The sequence below is a fragment of the Rhinoraja longicauda genome, chromosome 32, assembly GCF_053455715.1.
Source record: "Rhinoraja longicauda isolate Sanriku21f chromosome 32, sRhiLon1.1, whole genome shotgun sequence".
Lineage (NCBI taxonomy): Eukaryota > Metazoa > Chordata > Chondrichthyes > Rajiformes > Arhynchobatidae > Rhinoraja > Rhinoraja longicauda.
In genome coordinates, this window is record NC_135984.1 from 4,723,918 (window position 1) to 4,745,595 (window position 21,678).

A 21,678-nucleotide genomic window follows, 5' to 3' on the forward strand; every position below is an offset into this window, starting at 1 on the left:
TCAGGTTCCGATTAAATCTTTCTCCCCCCCCCCCCCCCCCCCATCTTAAACCGATGTCCTCTGGTTCTCGATTCCCCTACTCTGGGCAAGAGACTCTGTGCGTTTAACGATCTGGTCCTCTCATGATTTCGTACACCTCTATAAGATCACCCCTCTTCCTCCTACGCTCCAGTCCCGCTATCAGAATACTTATAACCCACATAAAATTCCGAGAACCGTCCTTGAACTTCTGAGAAATAATTCATATAAACTTGGTATCGAGAGTCCGGCTGGTGGTGGAGGCAGATAAGATAGTGGCGTTTAAGAGGCACTTAGATAGCCATGTGGAAGTGCAGGGAATAGAGGGATATGGATCATGTACAGGCAGATGAGATCAGTTTGACTCGGTATCATGTACGGCTCAGACATTGTGGGCCAAAGGGCCTTTTCCTGTGCTGCACTGTCCTATGATCTATGTTCTATCACTGGTCAACAATGCTTTCAGACTCTACCATCGACAGTCCCACCCTGGATAGGGTTGCCAACTGTCCCGTATTAGTCGGGACATCCCGTATTTTGGGCTAAATTAGTTTGCCCCGTACGGGACCGCCCTCGTCCCGTATTAGTAGGGTTGCCAACTTCCTCACTCCCAAATAAGGGACACAGGATAACGTCAACGCCCCGCGCCCCACGCGACCTCACCCAGCCAGCGGCCACGTGCTCCCGCTCCACCAATGGCGGCCGCCATTGGTGGAGCGAGAGCACGTGGCCGCTGGCTGGGTGAGGTCGCGTGGGGCCCGGGACAGTGACGTCACCTTGTTCCGTATTTGGGAGTGAGGAAGTTGGCAACCCTAACCCCAACAGACGGAGATGAGAAAGCAAAACTCAATAGCTCAGTAACTCAACTCAATATCCCAATGGAGATTAGCCATCAATGTGATGCCATGTTAGAAACATAGAAAAACAGGTGCAGGAGTAGGCCATTCGGCCCTTTGAGCCAGCACCGCCATTCAATAAGTTCATGGCTGATCATCTAAAATCAATACCCCATTCCTGCTTTCTCCCCATATCCCTTGATTCCCTTCGCCCTAAGAGCTCTATCTAACTCTCTCTTGAAAACATCCAGTGAATTGGCCTCCACTGCCTTCTGTGGCAGAGAATTCTCTATGATTCTATTACAAAAGTACTCCCAAGCACAGGACGGCACGGTGGCGCAGCGGTAGAGTTGCTGCCTTACGGTGAATGCAGCGCCGGAGACCCAGGTTCGATCCCGACTACGGGCGCTGTCTGTACGGAGTTTGTACGTTCTCCCCGTGAACTGCGCGGGTTTTCTCCGAGATCTTCGGTTTCCTCCCACACTCCAAAGGCGTACGGGTTTGTAGGTTAATTGGCTTGGTAATTGTAAAAATTGTCCCTAGTGGGTATAGGATAGTGGGTATAGGATAGTTAGTGCGCGGGGATCGCTGGTCGGCGCGGACCCAGTGGGCCGAAAGGGCCTGTTTCCGCGCTGTATCTCTAAACTAAACTAAACAAAGCAGGAAAGTGTTACTAAAAGTACGCATCCTGGTCAGAAATCTAGAAGCAGGTCAAGCTTTGGGTTCACACAATCAACGCAAAATCTCTGACCAACATTAGAGAGAGAGTTTAACGTTCCCGAACCAGAATAAACCAGGAAACGGTGGGGCCACAGGGGAGGGCGATTGTTGGCTGGTGCACTGTACGACTGGAACTGTGACTTGTTTTACTAGCATGGAAAGTTAGTTAAAAAATAGATGAACATTAATTGCACAGTAAGACTGCCTCGCGGCCCGGCTGCAGATACTTTCATTAGGTGTTGGAACTGCAGGGGGCTAGTGAACGAGCGGGGTTTATGGAAGTAGAACTCTTAAGGCTGTCCCTGGCAAAATAGACTCCAATCCTTTTAAATCAAAGGGGCCCACTCTACCTGCACCACTGACAGCAGAACCATGGAGGGAGTCAGGGAAATGAGTTGAGTTTGGGAGCTTTGGGAAGGCCACCTTTCTGTGTGATCCTTTACGACGAGGGTGTGTCTTTTTCTTTCGCAAACCAGCACCTGCAGTTCCTTGTTTTTCATGAGTTCATAAATTCATTAGTTCCGGCAGCAGAGTTAGGCCATTCGGCCCATCTAGTCTACCCTGCCATTCAATCACGGCTGATCTATCTTTCCATCTCAACCCCATTCTCCGGCCTTGTCCCTGTAACCCCTGTCAGCTCTCTATCCAGGTTATATAAGAAAATAACTGCAGATGCTGGTACAAATCGAAGGTATTTATTCACAAAATGCTGGAGTAACTCAGCAGGTCTGGCAGCATCTCAGGAGAGAAGGAATGGGAAACGTCACCCATTCCTTCTCTCCTGAGATGCTGCCTGACCTGCTGAGTTACTCCAGCATTTTGTGAATAAATACCTCTATCCAGCTTATCCCTGTCATTCCATGGTTGGACTTGTGCAGTACAATCAGTTGCAGGGTTTTCTTTCCGATGTTCTCCAGAGATGCTGCCGGACCAGCTGAGTTACTCCAGCTCTCTGCATCTTTTTTGTGGTAAACCAGCATCTGCAGATCCTTGTTTCGAGAAAGAGAGGGTGCTCCAGTCCTCTATCCCCCCTGGCCTCGCCCCAACAGTGCAGGGAGATTGCTCCACGCATGGGCTTGAGTTTGAGTTTAGTTTAGTGTCACGTGTACCGAGGCGCAGTGAAAAGCTTTTGTCGCGTGCTAACCAGTCAGCGGAAAGACAGTACATGATTACAATCGAGCCGTCTAGCGCGTGGGGATGAGAGAAGGTGAGATAACATGGCACTGGTTAAATGGGTGATCACTGGTCGGCACGGACTCGGTGGGCCGAAGGGCCTGTTTCCATGCTGAATCTCTAAACTAAACCGTAAAAATACCAGTGTTGTAATCATCCCATTCGTGGTCTCAGCCTTCAATAGCCATTGAAGTGGTCACTGCCTTGATGTGAACATCATTGGAATAAAACAACTGGTCATTTACAATTCTGTTAAAAATTGTTAAAATAATGCCATTGGAGAAGGAATCGGAGATGGGCAGGTGCCTGGCAATAATGCGATACCCGTTAGACAGATGTACACAAGGCAAACGGTACATGGATGGGAACATCTTGGAGTGATGTGGGCCAGAGGCAGAGCAGGCAAGTGGGAACAGTTGGGTTGAGCTACTTGGTCAGAATGGATGAGTTGGGCCGAAGGGCCTGTTTCTGTATTGTATAGCAATATCCACCCCACTCCTCACCTGCACACATTCTGCTCCTCTCCTCTTTCTCCCTTCATTCCTCCCCTCCCCTCTCACCCCCTCCCATCCTCTCCCCTCTCCACTCCTTCCCTCTCGTCCCCTCCCCTCCCCTCCCCTCCTCTCCCCTCTCCTCCCCTCTTGTCCCGTCCCCTCTCCTCTCTCTTCCCCTCCCCTCTCCTCTCACCTCCTCCTATCCTCTCCTCTCCTCTCCGCTCCTATTGCCCCCTCCACTCCCCTCTCTCCTCCCCTCCCCTCCCCACACTCAGGCTGTGAGACCAATTCATTTCTGAGCAGTGACATCACACAAGAGGCTGAAACTCTTCTTTGTGTAGGGCAGGAAGTGGAATATTAGCGCTAATCACCAGGGCCTGATATCCAATTAATCTCTGCTTTGTCAAAGCTGCTATGTCTGTTTGATCCTCCTTGAAATCTATTCAGCGTTCCACTCTTGCCCTGGTTTAACAGGATACAGCCTGGCTTCAGTTGCAGCACCAGTCTAAGTACTGTTGCTCGCTGTTACCAGTGTGTGATGGGCACCTAACCCAACACCACATCCCCTGACAGACACAAAAAGCTGGAGTAACAGGCAGCATCTCTGGAGAGAAAGAAAGGGTGACGTTTCGGGTCGAGACCCTTCTTCAGACTTGAAGAGTCCAGAGATGCTGCCTGTCATGCTGAATTAATCCAGCTTTTTGTGTCTATCTTCGGTTTAAACCAGCATCTGCAGTTCCTTCCGACATAACACCTCCCTTGAGGATGTTTACAAGGAAAAGCAACCAGGGTGGACAAATATCACAAGAACTTGTGTTTGCGTTGCTCAAAGCTTATCTCCAGACACGGATGACGTTCAAAACCTTTAGAAGGATGAGAGATCTTATCGAAATGTATAAGATTATTAAGGGGTTGGACACGTTAGAGGCAGGAAACATGTTCCCAATGTTGGGGGAGTCCAGAACAAGGGGCCACAGTTTAAGAATAAGGAGTAGGCCATTTAGAACTGAGATGAGGAAAAACTTTTTCAGTCAGAGTTGTGAATCTGTGGAATTTTCTGCCTCAGAAGGCAATGGAGGCCAATTCTCTGAATGCATTCAAGAGAGAGCTAGATAGAGCTCTTAAGGATAGCGGAGTCAGGGGGTATGGGGAGAAGGCAGGAACGGGGTACTGATTGAGAATGATCAGCCATGATCACATTGAATGGCGGTGCAGGCTCGAAGGGCCAAATGGCCTCCTCCTGCACCTATTGTCTATTGTCTATATCTCGCTCTGAAATCAAGCCTATACTAATCAGAATAACTTTCATGGACTGTTTCTCAGTCCTTTCTCATGAAATGTGGAGAGGATGTTTCCACTGGTGGGAGAGTCTCGGACCAGCGGTCATAGCCTCACAATTAAAGGGCGCTCTTTCAGAAAGGAGGAGAGGAGGAACTTCTTGAGTCAGAACTTAGTTAATCTGTGGAACTCATTGCCACAGAGGGCTGTGGAGGCCAAGTCAGTGGATATTTTTAAGGCAGAGATGGACAAATTCTCGATTAGAGCGGGTGTCAAGGGTTATGGGGAGAAGGCAGGAAAATGGGATTGGGAGACAGAGAGCAGCCATGATTGAATGGCGGAGTGGACTCGATGGGCCGAATGGCCTAATTCCACTGCTGGAACTTGTGAAATGGCAAATAATTATTTAATTACATTTTCCTAAACATTTAGAGTTTTGAAGCAGCAGTGACAGGTACGGAAACAAAAGTTAAAAAGGGATTATTAAAGTCAAAATGAATAGAAGTTTCTTCCTCTACATTTGAGTTGTTGACCCACCCGTAAACAGCATAGCAGTGGTGAAGATAGACAAAATAAAATGCTGGAGTAACTCAGCGGGAAAGGCAGCATCTCTGGAGAGAAGGAATGGGTGACGTTTTGGGATCGAGACCCTTCTGCAGAATTCTTCAGCATAGTAGTAGTGTTATGTCTTTGCTTTGCTTGCACTTAATATCCACACTCATGTCTTTTCCAGAGCTCACTGAACATTAATCATACAAGCGAAGGAAGAAAGGGCCTGTTTCCCTGCTGTACATCTGAAACTAAGGGCACGAGTGTTCTGACACAATTTATCCCTCGGATGAATTTTACTAATAAGCAGATTTTTCAATGATACTTTATTGTCACCTGTACCTACGTACAGTGAAATTCTTTGTTTTTGCACACAACGGTGGCCCAGCGGTAGAGTTGCTGCCTTACAGCGAATGCAGCGCCGGAGACTCAGGTTCGATCCCGACTACGGGCGCCGTCTGTACGGAGTTTGTACGTTCTCCCCGTGACCTGCGTGGGTTTTCTCCGAGATCTTCGGTTTCCTCCCACACTCCAAAGACGTGCAGGTATGTAAGTTAATTGGCTGGGCAAATGTAAAAATTATCCCTAGTGGGTGTAGGATAGTGTTAGTGTGCGGGGATCGCTGGGTAGCACGGACCCGGTGGGTCGAAGGGCCTGTTTCTGCGCTGTATCTCTAAATCTAAAATCTAAACCCGGTAAAAAAGAAGAAGCAGACGTCATCGAGGCAGTGCACAAAGAGTCACCACGATTCTGGTGCCGACAAAGGTACAAGAAGTTAATCGATCAGTCATGACTTCCCACGCAGGCGATCCTGACCCACCGCTGCTCGTGACTGCATTCGTATAGCATCGGGTCCTATGATCTCGGCGGCCCCACGCTGGGTCTCCCCTTTGATCTCAGGGCCCCGATCTGGACCCCTGCTTTGATCTAAGGGGCCCGGCACTAGAACCCCCCTTCAATCTCGGCGGACCTACCTGGTCATTATCACCTTACTGTGCGTGAAGGTTTACAAAGCACGGGATTGTCCGTAGCACTTCTACATTTCAACAGTAACAATACTTCAAAGATATTTCATAGGCCGTAAAGTGCTTTGGGATATCCTGGAAACAGCCAAAATAAAACAATACAGCAATTCTGAACTGCCCTTAAAGTTTCCGCAGAATACAAATGCAAGTGGCTAAAAATACAACTCCTCTGCGACATGAAAGTGAGATCATGAGAGGAATAGATCGGGTAGATGCACAGAGTCTCTTGCCCAGAGTAGGGCAATCGAGGACCAGAGGACATAGGTTTACGGTGAAGGGGAAAAGATTTAACAGGAATCTGAGGGGTAACGTTTCCACACAAAAGGTGGTGGGTGTATGGAACGAATTGCCAGAGGAGGTAGTGGCGGCTGGGACAATCCCAATGTTTACGAAACAGTTAGACAGGTACATGGATAGGACAGGTTTGGAGGGATATGGGGCAAAGGTGGGCAGGTGGGACTTGGGTAGCTGGGACATGTTGGCCGGTGTGGGCAAGTTGGGCTGAAGGGCCTGTTTCCAAACTGTATCACTCTATGACTCTATGAAGGCGTGGCAGGAAACTCACTGACTGTTCTGCCCACACTGTTGAACAGTCAGCAAAAGCAGTCAGGAGGCAGCTTCCTGCTTGTTGTATCTCCTGAGCCCATTGTTTAACATGGACATAAAATGCTGGAGTAACTCAGCCGTCGGGCAGCATCTCTGGAGATGGTTTCGGGTCTCGACCCAAAACGTCACCCATTCCTTCTCTCCAGAGATGCTGCCCGACGGCTGAGTTACTCCAGCATTTTGTGTCTATCTTCGATTTAAACCAGCATCTGCAGTTACTTGCTACCCATTGTTTAACATTCTGAACTGAGAGGAACCCCTGGAAAAGAAGAAGGAAAACTACTTTCCCTCTCTCTCTCTCTCCGTCCCACCCCCATCCTAGTTCTCCGACTCGTTCCAATGTCCTCCTGAATTTTGGTGATTGTATGCCTCGTTGTCACCCTTCCCCTCAGCTAACAATGAACCATTGTACATTTCCCTGACCATCGCCTCCTCCGAGATCTGTCGTTTTCACACCTCCTTACCCTTCCACATCTCTAGTCTCGCTCTCCCCTGACCCTCAGTCCGAAGAAGGGTCTCGACCCGAAAAGTCACCCATTACTTCCCTCCAGAGATGTTGCCTGTACCCGCTGAGTTACTCCAGCTTTCTGTGTCTATATTAAGTAGGGGAAGTGCAGCCTGCTAACCTACTGACTGAAAACAGCTCAGGAAGGAATTAATGAAACAGTAAACCGGCCTGACCTCGCCAGTTTAAAATATCAGCAGGAAATGGGGCCCTCTCCCCATAAAATAATGTGAGGACTAATGAAAGGCTTATTATTTACTCGCAATCTGTTGTAAGGTTTGCTGCCAGTTGGCACAGAGATAACGATGCTTAAAACTCATATTTCATGTGAAAGGGAGTGATCAATTGCAAGTCACTTGGATCTGTAAATTCTTTTGATCCCATTTTACATCTTTGGTATTGTGCTGGGTTATTATTGTCACGTGCACCAAGATACGGTGAAAAACGTTGTTTTGTGTGTTATCCAGGCAGATTAGTTTAGTTTATTGTCACGTGTTCCGAGGTACAGTGAAAGGCTTTTGTTGCGTGCAGACCAATGTGATATCAGGTAACAATGGTCCTTAAAGGTTTCCAGAACCGGGAATATTTATCATCTCTGGAGTCGAGAGTTTACAAAGAAAGGAATCAACGTACAAGCAGTTTTAGAACAAGATGGAAGTTGATTTAAGGGAAGGACACTGGAGATACTGGGAGTTGGACTGGGAGTGGGAATGGGAGTGGGAATGGGTGTGGGAGTGGGAATGGCAGTGGGAATGGGACTGGGAATGGGTGTGGGAGTGGGAATGGGTGTGGGAGTGGGAATGGCAGTGGGAATGGGACTGGGAGTGCGAATGGGAGTGGGTGGGAATGGGAATAGGAATGGGAAGAGTGGGAATGGGAGTGGGGTGGGAATGGGAGTGGGAATGGGATTGTGAGTGGGAATGAAAGTGGGAAGAGGAATGGGAGTGGGAGTCAGTAGCTGGTGAAGTAGTGCTTATTATCCACACACACGAACATCCTGAGAAATGATTGTGTAAACAATACATCACGGCTGCCAACACAATGGATTTCCTAACTGTTGCAGTTCAACAATGAGTACAACAATTGCACATCATAACTGCAGCCCCCTTTTGTTCCGACGGCAGCTGTTCGTAAGGATCCTGTTATTCCCATTTCAACCTTCTCCAAACCCATCTGTTCCCATTTCCAATCTCCCATGCCTCGCACAGTTGTTCCTTCGGTCATTTAACCTCTTGTGTTCCTCTTTTGTTCTTTCCTCCTCCCCACCTCTTCCCCGCCTCTTCTCTTGTATAAAACCGGTTACATTTCTGGCATTTTGCAGTATTAATGAAATGTTACAACATCCGTATCTTTTTCTTCAAATGCATCTTTTTTATTTGGTACATCCACCATTTTCATTTCCATGGTTTTGAAAGTTCTACAAAAGGCTCTTTAGAAGTGAAAATGATTTTAACATCTTTTAACATCAACAAATGAATAAGTCTGAAGAAGGGTTCCAACCTGAAACATTACCTATTCCTTCTCTCCAACATAATTTTCTTAAGTACAGGTTATTGACTCAGAATGAAGAAAGGCAAGAAACAGAATCCAGTTTCCTCCCACATTCCCCCTCTTATGAACTTATGTCAGACAAGGACTCTCCCCTGACTCTCAGTCTGAAGAAAGGTCTCAACCCGAAACATCACCTATTCCCTTTCTCCAGAGTTGCTGCCTGACCGCTGAGTTACTCCAGCTTTTTGTGTCCATCTTATGTCATGCATGTCTGGTCTTAAGTTGTTGAAAAGTGGTCAGATGGGGTTAATAAAAAGCAAGTGCTGGATCTGCTCCAGAATGTTTCGAACAAGGGACACATCCTACACACCAGGGACAATTTTCAATTTTAGCAAAGCGAATTAAACTACAAACCTGTAAGTCTTTGAAATGTGGGAGGAAACTGGAACACCCGGGGAAAACCCACGCGGTCATGGGGAGAACGTACAAACTCTGTCCAGATAGGCCTCCAAGGTCAGGATGGAACCCGGGTCTCTGGCACTGTAAGGTAGCAACTCTACCGCTGCGCCACCGTGCCACTCTGTTCACACACAGAACATTAAACAATGCTCCAAGAGACAAATCCTTTAACAACGGGGCTTAGTTCTGCTTTTCCTGGATCCACTAGACATTCCAACATCTGCTGCTGAGCAGCTGTGACACCCAAAGAATGTTAAACCATGCCTTGGAAATTTAAAACTAGACTTGATGCTTTCACCTTTGAACCTCCCCCACCTACATTCGTTAAATGCACAATGCTGCATTGTCTACGATGGGGCAAGGGCTTCACGAGAGTAATGTTCTTTTCCCAGGTCATATCATCGAGGCCACCAAGTTATCTGCAGTGTTTGCCAGTCTTGGCTGTGACTTGGCAATAAATGCAGGTCTTGTCAATGACCCCTGCCTGCATCCCGTAAATGAGCGAATGAAATACAGGGTTCATGCTGGCAGGCGTTTGCGGGGACACGGGCACTGAGCTGGGATTGTGCTGGCAATGCGGGAACCATGCAACTTCCCTGACAGCGGAACACAGTCATCCGGAGCTTTCAGGAGTGAGATTCCCGGCGGGGGGGGGGGGGGAGGATTTTTAGACATGACACTGGAGTATTGTGTGCAGGTGCAGCAGGCAGTGAAGAGGGCGAATGGTATGTTAGCATTCATAGCAAGAGGATTTGTGTATAGGAGCAGGGAGGTTCTGCTGCAGTTGTACAGGGCCTTGGTGAGACCGCACCTGGAGTATTGCGTGCAGTTTTGGTCTCCTAATCTGAGGAAAGACATTCTAGCCTTAGAGGGAGTACAGAGAAGGTTCACCAGATTGATCCCTGGGATGGCAGGACTTTCATAAGACTGGATAGACTGGGCTTATACTCGCTGGAATTTAGAAGACTGAGGGGGGATCTGATAGAAACATATAAAATTCTTAAGGGGTTGGAGAGGCTAGATGCAGGAAGATTGTTCCCGATGTTGGGGAAGTCCAGAACCAGGGGTCACAGCTTAAGGATAAGGGGGAAGTCTTTTAGGACCGAGATGAGAAAACATTTCTTCACACAGAGAGTGGTGAGTCTGTGGAATTCCCTGCCACAGAAGGTAGTTGAGGCCAGTTCATTGGCTATATTTAAGAGGGAGTTAGATGTGGCCCTTGCGGCTAAAGGGATCAGGGGGTATGGAGAGAAGGCTGGTACAGGTTACTGAGCTGGATGATCAGCCATGATCATATTGAATGGCGGTGCAGGCTCGAAGGGCCGAATGGCCTACTCCTGCACCTATTTTCTATGTTTTTATGTTTCTATTGTGAGCAGTTTTGGACCTTGTATCTGAGGAAGGCCTGGAGAGGGTCAAAAGGTCAGAAGTGATAGGAGTAGAATTAGGCCATTCGGCCCATCAAGTCTACTCCGCCATTCAATCATGGCTGATCTATCACTCTCACCTAACCCCATTCTCCTGCCTTCTCCCCATAACCGCTGACACCCGTACTAATCAATCCCACAGATTCACCACCCTCTGACTAAAGGGCCCAGAGGAGGTTTACAAGGATGATCCTGAGGATGATTGCGTTAACATATGATGAGTGTTTGACGGCACTGGGCCTGTACTCGGTGGAGTTTAGACGGATGGGGGGGGGGGACGGACCTGATTGAAACTTACTGACCAGTGAAAGGCCTGGATAGAGTGGATGTGGAGAGGATGTTTCCACTAGTGAGAGAATCTAGGACCAGAGGTCACAGCCCCGAATAAAAGGACAGACCTTCAGAAAGATGAGGAGGGTGGTGAATCTGTGGAATTCATTGCCTCAGACGGCTGTGAAGCCCAAGTCAATGGATATTTCTACGGTAGAGATTGATAGGTTCTTGATTAGTACGGGTGTCAGGGGTTATGGGGAGAAGGCAGGAGAATGGGGTTGAGGGGGAAAGACAGGACAGCCAAGATTGAATGGCGTAGTAGACTTGATGGGCCGAACGGCCTAATTCTGCTCCGACAACTTAAGACCTTATGAATTTATGAACACAAGGGTCAGGGGTGAGATTTAGTCCAAGGTTAGTCAGTGCTGAGAGGGGGTTCTCTGGCATTGAGCTTTCCTCTGTTGCCCACCAGTTAGGGGACAGGCAGGTGGGAAAGGATTGGACAGCGATGAGCACAGGTGGCAACGTGGGTCTAACTGCATGCCCTTAGCACCCAGACTACTGAGGGCAGCATTAAAATCGGGGGTACGTTGGAGAACTGAACTGGAGGAGGGCAGGGATCTCTGAGCATGGCAGAGCAATGGAATACACTGGAATTTAGAAGGATGAGAGGAGTTCTTATCGAAACGTATAAGATTATTAAGGGGTTGAACACGGCAGGAAACATGTTCCCAATGTTGGGGGAGTCCAGAATAAGGGGCCACAGTTTAAGAATAAGGGGTAGGCCATTTAGAACTGAGATGAGGAATAACTTTTTCAATCAGAGAGTTGTGAATCTGTGGAATTCTCTGCCTCAGAAGGCAGTGGAGGCCAATTCTCTGAATGCATTCAAGAGAGAGCTAGATAGAGCTCTTAAGGATAGCGGAGTCAGGGGGTATGGGGAGAAGGCAGGAACGGGGTACTGATTGAGAATGATCGGCCATGATCACATTGAATGGCAGTGCTGGCTCGAAGGGCTGAATGGCCTCCTCCTGCACCTATTGTCTATTATCTAGCACGAGGAAATAAGGAAGGTCAACATCATGGAGGCTTCCAAAATAAGAATTAATTTTTTTAAATTGAGGCTTTATTGGGCTGGGAGCTAATGTTACTTAAGTACGCACGGAGGTAACGGCTGAATGAGAATTAAGATCCTTGCAGCAGATATTTGTAGAGCACACATTTATTTAAATGCTGAAATATAGAGAAACATAGAAAAAAGGTGCACGAGTAGGCCATTCGGCCCTTTGAGCCAGCGCCGCCATTCAATATGATCATGACTGATCATCTAAAATCAGCACCCCATTCCCGCTTTATCCCATATCTTTTTTTACCTTCTTACTGTGAAAGGTGTTGCAGTGAGCTGCTGTTATCAACGAGGCATCACAATGGCTGGCTGGCAAATATGTTTTTCAGCACATAACTATTAGTGGAATATTTAAGCCAATTAATTCACCGACAGCTGCAAGTCACTTGCCGTAAATATTAATGGCTAATGTACCCCGCAGTTATAAAAGTACGACTGTGGCTCACACAGCCACGGTGATTGATGCCCTTGTCAGACTGCGCTGTCCTGTATAACTTTACACTACAACTCCTGGGGCTGTTCTCAAATGCTGAAACTCTTTCAAATCCTAAACACCAGGGGGTTTAAGATCTGCCTCTGCACACACCTGCCTCCAATAAATACTGCACTTGAAAGATATTATGTCTGCCTCCATAGCAACAACTATCTAAAATCTGGGTAGAATCACAGCTCTAACCTTATTGCTGGAGAATCTCGGGAGACAGGTGACAGGTGCGTGCGTGAGGAGAAGGAGAACTGGAACAAGCGTGCCAACTACAATGTTAATGGATCCAGCTTCTTCATCTGTAATTTGTAATCTATTTGGACAACTTTACTTTCACGCCTGGCTGCTTTGATGTTGTAGCTCACATGTGTCAAACTCAAGGCCCGCGGGCCGAATCCGGCCCGCCACGCCATTTTATGTGGCCGGTGAGAGCTTAATTGTCATTGGTCGAATATCTTTTAAGTTACAGACATTTTAAACTTTAAAAGTTTCATTTCTAAACACATTTTTTTTAAAGGCCTCTCCTCACTCGCACAAACAAGATGGACGCCGTTAGCGGAGCCGCCCGCCCGCAATCACCGCCCTCACTCCCCTCACTCTCCCACACCCGGGGGGCACTCCCGAGCAGGAGGGAGATGGTCGGACTGATGGTCCTCTCATCCGTCCCTTCAACCCACGCCACGGCGTCCTCGAGTCCCCCCTCCCGCCCGGGCCCAGCACCGTTACCGCACACAAGCCGCAGCGCAGCGGGGAGCTTCTTCACCTCCTCCTTCAACGGCCGCTTCCACCGATGGCGGCGTCGACGAGGGCCGCTTCCACCGACGGCCCCGTCGCGACTTCAGAGAGATGGCGGCCTCCTCATGCTCCGCCATCTTGTGCGCGCCTCTCTCCCCGCGCGCCTCTTTCCCCCGCGCCCCTCTCTCCCGCGCGCGCCCCTCTCTCCCGCGCGCGCCCCTTTCCCCCGCGCGCCCCTCTCTCCCGCGCGCCTCTTTCCCCCGCGCCCCTCTTTCCCCCGCGCCCCTCTCTCCCGCGCGCGCCCCTTTCCCCCCCGCGCGCCCCTCTCTCCCGCGCGCCCCTTTCCCCCGCGCCCCTCTCTCCCGCGCGCCCCTCTCTCCCGCGCGCCCCTCTCTCCCGCGCGCCCCTCTCTCCCGCGCGCCCCTCTTTCCCCCGCGCCCCTCTCTCCCGCGCGCCCCTTTCCCCCGCGCGCCCCTCTCTCCCGCGCGCCCCTCTCTGCCTCGAGTAGTCTGGATCTCCCTCCTCCTCCTCCCCGCACGCTCGGTAAGTGCCTTTCTCCGCCAACGGCTCCACGGAGGGGAGTGGACGTGGGGGCCGAGTGGGAGGAGGGGGGTGAGGGTGGGGGGAGGAGAGAATGGGGGGGTGGGGGGAGGAGAGAATGGGGGGGTGGGGGGAGGAGAGAATGGGGGGGTGGGGGGGAGGTGAGAATGGGGGGGTGGGGGGGAGGAGAGGGTGGGGGGGAGGAGAGAATGGGGGGGGTGGGGGGGAGGAGAGAATGGGGGAGGAGAGAATGGGGGGGGTGGGGGGGAGGAGAGTGGGGGAAAGGGGGGGGAGCGAGGGTGGGTGAGGAGAGAGTAGGGGGAGTGTGGGACTGGGGAGGGGGACAGCAGGGTTGGGGGAAGAGAGAGTGGGGGTGGGGGGTGGGGGGAAGAGGTGACAGTGGGGGTGGGGAGGGGCAGTGAGAATGGGGGTGGGGTGAGTGTGGAGGGGAGGGTGGGAGTAGGAGGGGGGTGAGGGTGGGGGAGGAGAGGAGTGGGAGAGAGAGTGGGGCTGGGGGAGGAGAGAGTGGTGGAAAGGGGGGGGGGTGGGTGAGAGTGGGGCTGGGGAGGAGAGAATGAGGGGGTGGGAGGAGGAGAGAGTGGGGGAAAGGGGGATGGTGGGGAAAGGGGTGGGAGGGAGAGTGGGACTGGGGAGGACGGCAGAGTGCGAGTGGGGAGGAGGAGGGGTGGGGGGAAGGGGACAGCAGGGGAGGGGGTGGTGGGGGATTGAGAGAGTGGAGGAGGGGGGAAGGGGGACAGTGGGGGTCAGAGAAGAGGGGAGAGGGAGGAAAAGGTGGGAGAGGGGGAAGGGGACAGCGAGAGTGAAAGGAGGGTGAGGGAGGAGAGAGGAAGTGTGGGGGGAAGGGGGGTGGTGGTGGGGGGAAGGGGGGTGGTGGTGGGGGGTAGGGGGAGAGTGGGGGGAAGGGGGACGGTGAGAATGCAGGTGGGGCGGGTGGGTGGAGGAGAGGGTAGGGGTGGGAGAGGGGAGGAGAGAGTGGGGGAGGCGGGGGTGGGTGAGGAGGGATGGAGGAGAGTGTGGGGCTGGGGGAGGAGAGAATGTGGGGGGTGGGGGGGGGGGAGAGGAGAGAGTGGGGGAAAAGGGGGGGGCAGTTACAACCGGCCCTTTGAGGGCAACCATAATGCTGATGTGGCCTGGGGTGAAAATGAGTTTGACACCCCTGTTGTAGCTGGTGGAGTCGACCTTGTGGGCCTGAGCTACCAACTGTATCACATGTGTAGGAAAAAAAACTGCAGATGCTGGTTTAGATCGAAGGTCGACACAAAATGCTGGAGTAACTCAGCGGGTCAGGCAGCCTCTCTGAAGTGAAGGAATGGGTGACGTTTCGGGTCGAGACTCCTGCTCCAGTCTGAAGAAGGATCTCGGCCCGAAACGTCACCCATTCCTTCTGTCCAGAGATGCTGCCTGTCCCGCTGAGTTACTCCAGCTTTTTGTGTCTACCGTTGAATATAGTGGCTTGAATATAGTGGTTGAATATAGTGGCTTGACCCAATATTGCTTCCCATCTCCAGCATGTTCCTGGCACAGTACTTAAAGGCTGGCCCCCATGACAATTCCAGTCATCCCATTGAGTGGCAGAGGAGCAGATTGCCTCCAACAGGTTTGGATATGCTCAGGATGCAGAGGGAAATCATAGAACTCCATCACCAAATCCGAGCGGCATGGTGGCGCAGCGGTAGAGTTGCTGCCTCACAGTGCCAGAGACCCGGGTTCAATCCCGACATCGGGTGTTGCCTGTATGGAGTTTGTACGTTCTCACTCTGACCCCTCTGGGTTTTCTCCTGCACTTCGTTGGAATGTGGGAGGAAACCGGAGCACCCGGGTAAAACACCACGCGGGTCACGGAGAGAACGTGCGAACTCCGTACAAACAGCGCACACAGTCAGGAGGGTGTGACTCTACCGCTGCGCCACAATGCTGCCCCATAACACAAATGCGTTAACGTTTTGTAATGTCTTTCAAAAGGAGCATGAGCAGCCATACATGAGCCTGCATTAAGTGGTTTTGCATCAGTGTGATAACCTGGAGCATCGGCTGAAGGACAATAACCCCTATCGTGGTTGCAGAGACCTGGGGACCCAGTACCACTTGGAATCATCCCTCTGGAACTGCCCCCTCATTGTTGTTGGCAGCCTAGTTCAATAAAAATTATTTTCCCACAATCTTGCCAACCCTTAAATGTCTTCACTATGTTCAGTCCCTTGAAGGTTTTTCTTTACAGTTCTATTTGCAAGCGTAGATTTCGGAAATCTAGCTAGAATTACACTTGATCACTTGGAGAACTTTTACAAGATACAGAATTCCACATTTCAGCAGTCAGGATTTCCTCCCTAAAATTGCAGCTGATTTAAAATGTAAGTGGATTCAGATATTTCTATTGCCGTAAGAGTTTAGCCTTTTTTAAAGATGAACCCGAGTGGCAACGTTTTTCCACAAGGGGAAGGGGTGTATGGAACGGGCTGCTAGGAGTGGTAGTTAAGGCAGGTACTATCTCAACATTTAAGAAACATGTGGATAGGAAAGGTTTGGAGGGATATGGAAGCCCCCTCCCCTGACATCAGTCTGAGATAGGGCCTCGACCCGAAACGTCACCCATTCCTTCTCTCCAGAGATGCTGCCTGACCCGCTGAGTTACTCCAGCATTTTATGTCTACCTTCGATTTAAACCAGCATCTGCAGGTTTTTTTTCCTACGGTTTGTCTTGACTTGGGTCAGGGTAGTTTGTTGTAATGACGGCGTGGAAATTAAGTCGGAGGGTCTTAAAGAGCGAGGTTGAACTGTGCAAATGGAGCAGGGAGGGGTGGTGCTAAACTGAAGGAATGAAAAAATACATGGTCGGGTTGAATACAAGTTGGAATGATGCTGTTGGTAATTTAATAAACACATGAGGATGTGGACCACATGGGACTGACTTAGATGGGCATCGTTGTCGACATGGATGAGTTGGGCTGAAGACCCTGTTTCTGTGCCGGGTCCATCTATGACAGTCTACGAGGGCAAACACCATTGACAACTGGCGTGGTCTATTTGGTTGGGTGGGTGGTGTGTGGTTAACTGGTGCAGTGTGGAGTTGAGAAGGGAACTGACCAGCTAATACATACTGGATGTACAATTTTAATAGCAAAGCTAATTTTGAGCTATTTCTGTGGATTTTTTTTCGTTTAGTTTTTTTAAAGTTTAGTTTAGTTTATAGTTTCTTGTTCCAGAGAGGAATGCCGACTCCCGTTTTCTCTCAGTACCAGTCGCCAGACATCTAACTGCAGGCTGTCACTCTGGCTATGTGTGGGAATCATTTAATGAAAACTCTATTAAATGTGCCATTGACCTGATGAGCGGGGCCAGCTGTGGGTGTAATGCGCTCGTCAGTCACGGTTCAGAGTTCGAGGAAAGGATATTTCTTTCAGGGAAAAGAAATAATGAGGTGTCTCCATGATACATGACATCTGGCACACAAGGTGGTCCGTGTGGCCAACACCTGCCACTTGTGCAGCCCCATCAGGCTGCTCGGCCAGATAGTTGCCCAGTTAACACTTGCCCAACAGCCCCAGGACTCCTCAGCATGGCCAAGACGCGCGGACACACCTTATCAATAAGACAGGGGGCGGCACGGTGGTGCAGCGGTGGAGTTGCTGCCTTACAGCGCCAGGGACCCGGGTGCGATCCTGACAACGGGCGCCATCTGTGCGGAGTTTGTACGTTCTCCCTGTGACCTGCGTGGATTTTCTCCGGAATCTCCGGTTTCCTCCCACACTCCAAAGACGAACAGGTTTGTAGGTTAATTGGCCTGGTAAAATTGTAAATTGTCCTGAGTGTGTGTTGAATAGTGTTAGTGTGCGGGGATTGCTAGTCGGCGCAGAGAGCCTATTTCCACGCTGTATCTCTAAACTAAATTAAACTAAACACCCCTCTCATTCCAGGAATCAACCTAATATATTCACTGCCATGTGTCTCTTGGGTGTGGTGCTCAAAACGGCTCGCTGTGGTGTAGGTGTGGTCTCACAAAAAACTTTATATCATTGCACCAAGGCATTTTTAGTTTCTTTAGAGATACAGTGTGGAAACAGAACCTTCAGTCCACCGAGTCCACACCCACTAGCATTATGCTACACACTAGGGATAATTTACGATTCTTACCAAAGCCAATTAACCTACAAACCTGTACATCTTTGGAATGTGGGAGGAAACCAGAGCACCCGGAGAAAACCCACGCGGTCAATAGACAATAGGTGCAGGAGGAGGCCATTCGGCCCTTCGAGCCAGGACCGCCATTCAATGTGATCATGGCTGATCATTCTCAATCAGTACCCCGTTCCCGCCTTCTCCCCATACCCCCTGACTCCGCTATCCTTAAGAGCTCTATCTATCTCGCTCTTGAATGCATTCAGAGAATTGGCCTTCACTGCCTTCTGAGGCAGAGAATTCCACAGATTCACAACTCTGACTGAAAAAGTTTTTCCTCGTATCCGTTCTCAATGGCCTACCCCTTATTCTTAAACTGTGGCCCCTTGTTCTGGACTCCCCCAACATTGGGAACATGTTTCCTGCCTTTAACGGAAGTGGCGGCGCCTAACGGCTGCGACTCGCTAGCAGTCTGTTCGTCTTTTTTCCTTTTTTTTTTGTTGTGTGTCGGTGTTGGGATGTTTTTTTTTTTTTTTTGGTTGTGTATGTGTGGGGGGGGTGGTGGTGTGGGTGGGGGGGGTGGGTGGTGTGGGTGGGGCAAACCTTTCTCTTTTAGGTCTCTTCCTCACGGCGCGGGGTGCGGCTTGGCCGCGGGGCCTTCCATCGCCCGGTGTGGCTCGGCCGCGGGGCCTAACATCGCTGGTGCGGCTCGGCCGCTGGACTTAACAGTGCCCGGTGCGGCTCGGCCGCGGGGCCTAACATCGCTGGTGCGGCTCGGCCGCTGGATTCAACAGTGCCCAGGCCGCGGGGCCTTCCATCGACCGGTGTGGCTCGGCCGCGGGGCCTAACATCGCCCGGTGCGGCTCGGCCGCTGGACTTAACAGTGCCCGGTGCGTCTCGGCCGCGGGGCCTAACATCGCCCAGCGCGGCTCGGCCGCGGGACTTTTCATCGCTGGTGCGGCTCGGCTGCTGGACTTAACATCACCCGGTGCGGCTTGGCCGCGGGGCCTAACATCGCCCGGCGCGGCTCGGCCGCGGGACTTTTCATCGCTGGTGCGGCTCGGCCGCTGGACTTAACATCGCCCGGTGCGGCTTGGCCGCGGGGCCTTCCATCGCCCGGTGCGGCTCGGCCGCGGGGCCTAACATCGCCCGGTGCGGCTCGGCCGCGGGATTTAGCTGCGCACGGCTCGGTCGCGGGGCCTTCCATCGCCCGGTTCGGCCGCGAGATGTCTCAGCGCCCGGTGCGACTCGGCCGCGGGGACTTCCATCCCCTTGCGGGGACTGTGCGGGTCGGTCGGGGACGAGCTGTCTGTCCGTGGGGTGGGGAAGAGAGTGGAAGTTTTGTTGCCTCCATCACAGTGAAGGGGTGTTTGGAGTCACTGTGATGGACGTTTGTGTTGGGGTCATGTGTCTTGTGTTCTTTTTTGTGTGTGACTGCTATGTAGTTTCGTTCGGTACCTTGGTACCGAATGACAAATAAAGCTCTGTTGAACTGTTGAACGTGTCCAACCCCTTAATAATCTTATAAGTTTCAATAAGATCTCTCATCCTTCTAAATTCCAGTGTATACAAGCCTAGTCGCTCCAGTCTTTCAACATATGACAGTCCCGCCATTCCGGGAATTAACCTAGTAAACCTACGCTGCACGCCCTCAATAGCAAGAATATCCTTCCTCAAAAGGTCACTGGAAGAATGTACAAGCTCCGAATAGACAGCACCCAATGTCAGGATCGAACCCGGGTCTCTGCATGGAAGCAACTCTACCGTGACACCAACATGTCGGTATAGCACTGAATGCAGCCGAAAATCCATTTAAACCCACACCAGTAGGTCTAGTAAATCTATTTAAACCCACAATCATTTGCAGAGCATTACGATTTCTGAATGAGGCACAAAGTGCTGGAGTGACTCAGCGGGTCGGGCAACATCCTGGGAGAACATGGAGAGGTGACGTTTTGGGTTGGGACTTCTTCAGGATGATTGTGGTGGGGGAGGTGGGGGGGGGGGGGGAAGAAAGGTGGGGGTAGGATAAAGCCTGGCAAGCGATAGGTGGATACAGGTGAGTGGGGAGGGTGGGTGTGTGTTGAGGATTGGTTGCATTTCAGAACGATTGGGATTGAAGTTTCACTGAATGTTGCAAGAAACTCTTAACAAAAATCCGGTAGTAAATGCAAAAAAAAACATCAACATTTACATCCATAGCCTCTCGTCCTGAGCCCAGGAACAGGTCAACAAACAGGAGGTCACCTGCAGCAATTTTTTCTTCTAAGGAGCTCATTCACCAGAGTGGATTATTTGAACTGCGGTTGCTGAATCAAATAAATAATCTGGATCAGCGTCAAGTTACGCAGCATTCTGGAGGCCAAGGAATTATTAGGGTGTTTTCACCATGGGAAACATGACATGATTAGTTTTGCTTATATTTAGGGGTTGCCAACTATCTCACTCCAAAGTACGGGACAGAGGGTGACGTCACCGCCCCGCGCCCCCCGCGTGACCTCACCCAGCCAGCGGCCACGTGCTCCCGCTCCACCAATGGCGGCCGCCGTTGGTGGAGCGGGAGCACGTGGCCGCTGGCTGGGTGAGGTCGCGCGGGGCGGTGACGTCACCCTTTGTCCCGTATTCGGGAGTGAGGAAGTTGGCAACCCTTAGATAGGGATTATATGCAGGCAGAGAAGGTTAGTCTTCAGCATATTGTGGCATGCAGGGTCTATTCCTGGGCTGCATTGTCCTTAGTTCTAAACTAAACTGGGGCTAAACATTTGCTTCTAAAAAGGTCTAACAAATTCTGCGGTACTATTTCAAAGACGAACATGCAAGTTTCCCAGGGTCCTGATCAATATTTATCCCTGGATAATTCCCTGTGACAGATTGTCTGACCATTCTCACAGTGCTGTTGGAAGAACATGATACATAAACTGGTCTCCCTGACTCCTGTATTAAAACAGTGATTGGACTTCAAAGCTACTTGATTTCCTATAAAACGATACGGGACATCCCAAAATAGTGGTGAGAGGTGCTATATAACTGCAAATCTTTTCAATTGAACAGACCATAATGTTCCTTTTTGGTTTCGAGATGCAGCACGGAAACAGGTCCTTCAGCTCAGGGAGTCCGTGCCGACCAGCGATTACCAGCACGCACACTAGTTCGATCCTACACACTGGGGACAACTTACGGGAGCCAATTAACCTACAAACCTACACATCTTGGGAATGTAGAATGAAACAGAAGCACCCAGAAAAACACAAGCGATCACGGGGAAAAGGTACAAACTCCATACAGACAGCACCCACAGTCAGGATCGAACCTGGGTCTCTGGCGCTGTGAGGCAGCACAACTATACCGCTGTGCCACCGTGCCGCCGATTAAAGTCTTAAGTAAAAACAGAAAGTGCTGGAAATACTTAGACTTTGTCCTAAGAAAAGCAGGATTATTGATTCAGGTGACCATTCAGGTGACGGCACAGTGGCGCAGCGGTAGAGTTGCTGCCATACAACGAATGCAGCGCCGGAGACTGAGGTTCGATCCTGACTACGGGCGCCGTCTGTATGGAATTTGTACGTTCTCCCCGTGACCTGCGTGGGTTTTCTCCGAGATCTTCGGTTTCCTCCCACAGTCCAAAGACGTACAGGTACGTAGGTTAATTGACTGGGTAAATGTAAAAATTGTCCCTAGTGTGTGTAGGATAGTGTTAATGTGCGGGGATCGCTGGGCGGCGCGGACTCGGTGGGCCGAAGGGCCTGTATCCGCGCTGTATCTCTAAATCTAAAATCTAATTTCATCACATCAGTTCCAATGG

General features: G+C 50.7%; 1 protein-coding gene across 9 annotated transcripts in view; it reads right to left on the reverse strand.

Moving 5' to 3' along the window:
- The window catches only part of LOC144608796 (cell surface glycoprotein MUC18-like), a 159,144-nt gene that overhangs the window by 47,116 nt on the left and 90,350 nt on the right, over positions 1–21,678 (reverse strand). For 2 of the 9 annotated variants that reach the window (XM_078426899.1, XM_078426898.1), the window contains exon 1: positions 13,228–13,340. The exons of the other annotated variants lie outside the window; for them this stretch is intronic. In XM_078426899.1, coding sequence (XP_078283025.1) covers positions 13,228–13,336 — 109 coding nt within the window. In that variant the 5' untranslated portion in view covers positions 13,337–13,340. Of the gene's footprint in view, positions 1–13,227; positions 13,341–21,678 lie in introns of those variants that run through there. 9 annotated transcript variants of the gene reach the window in all.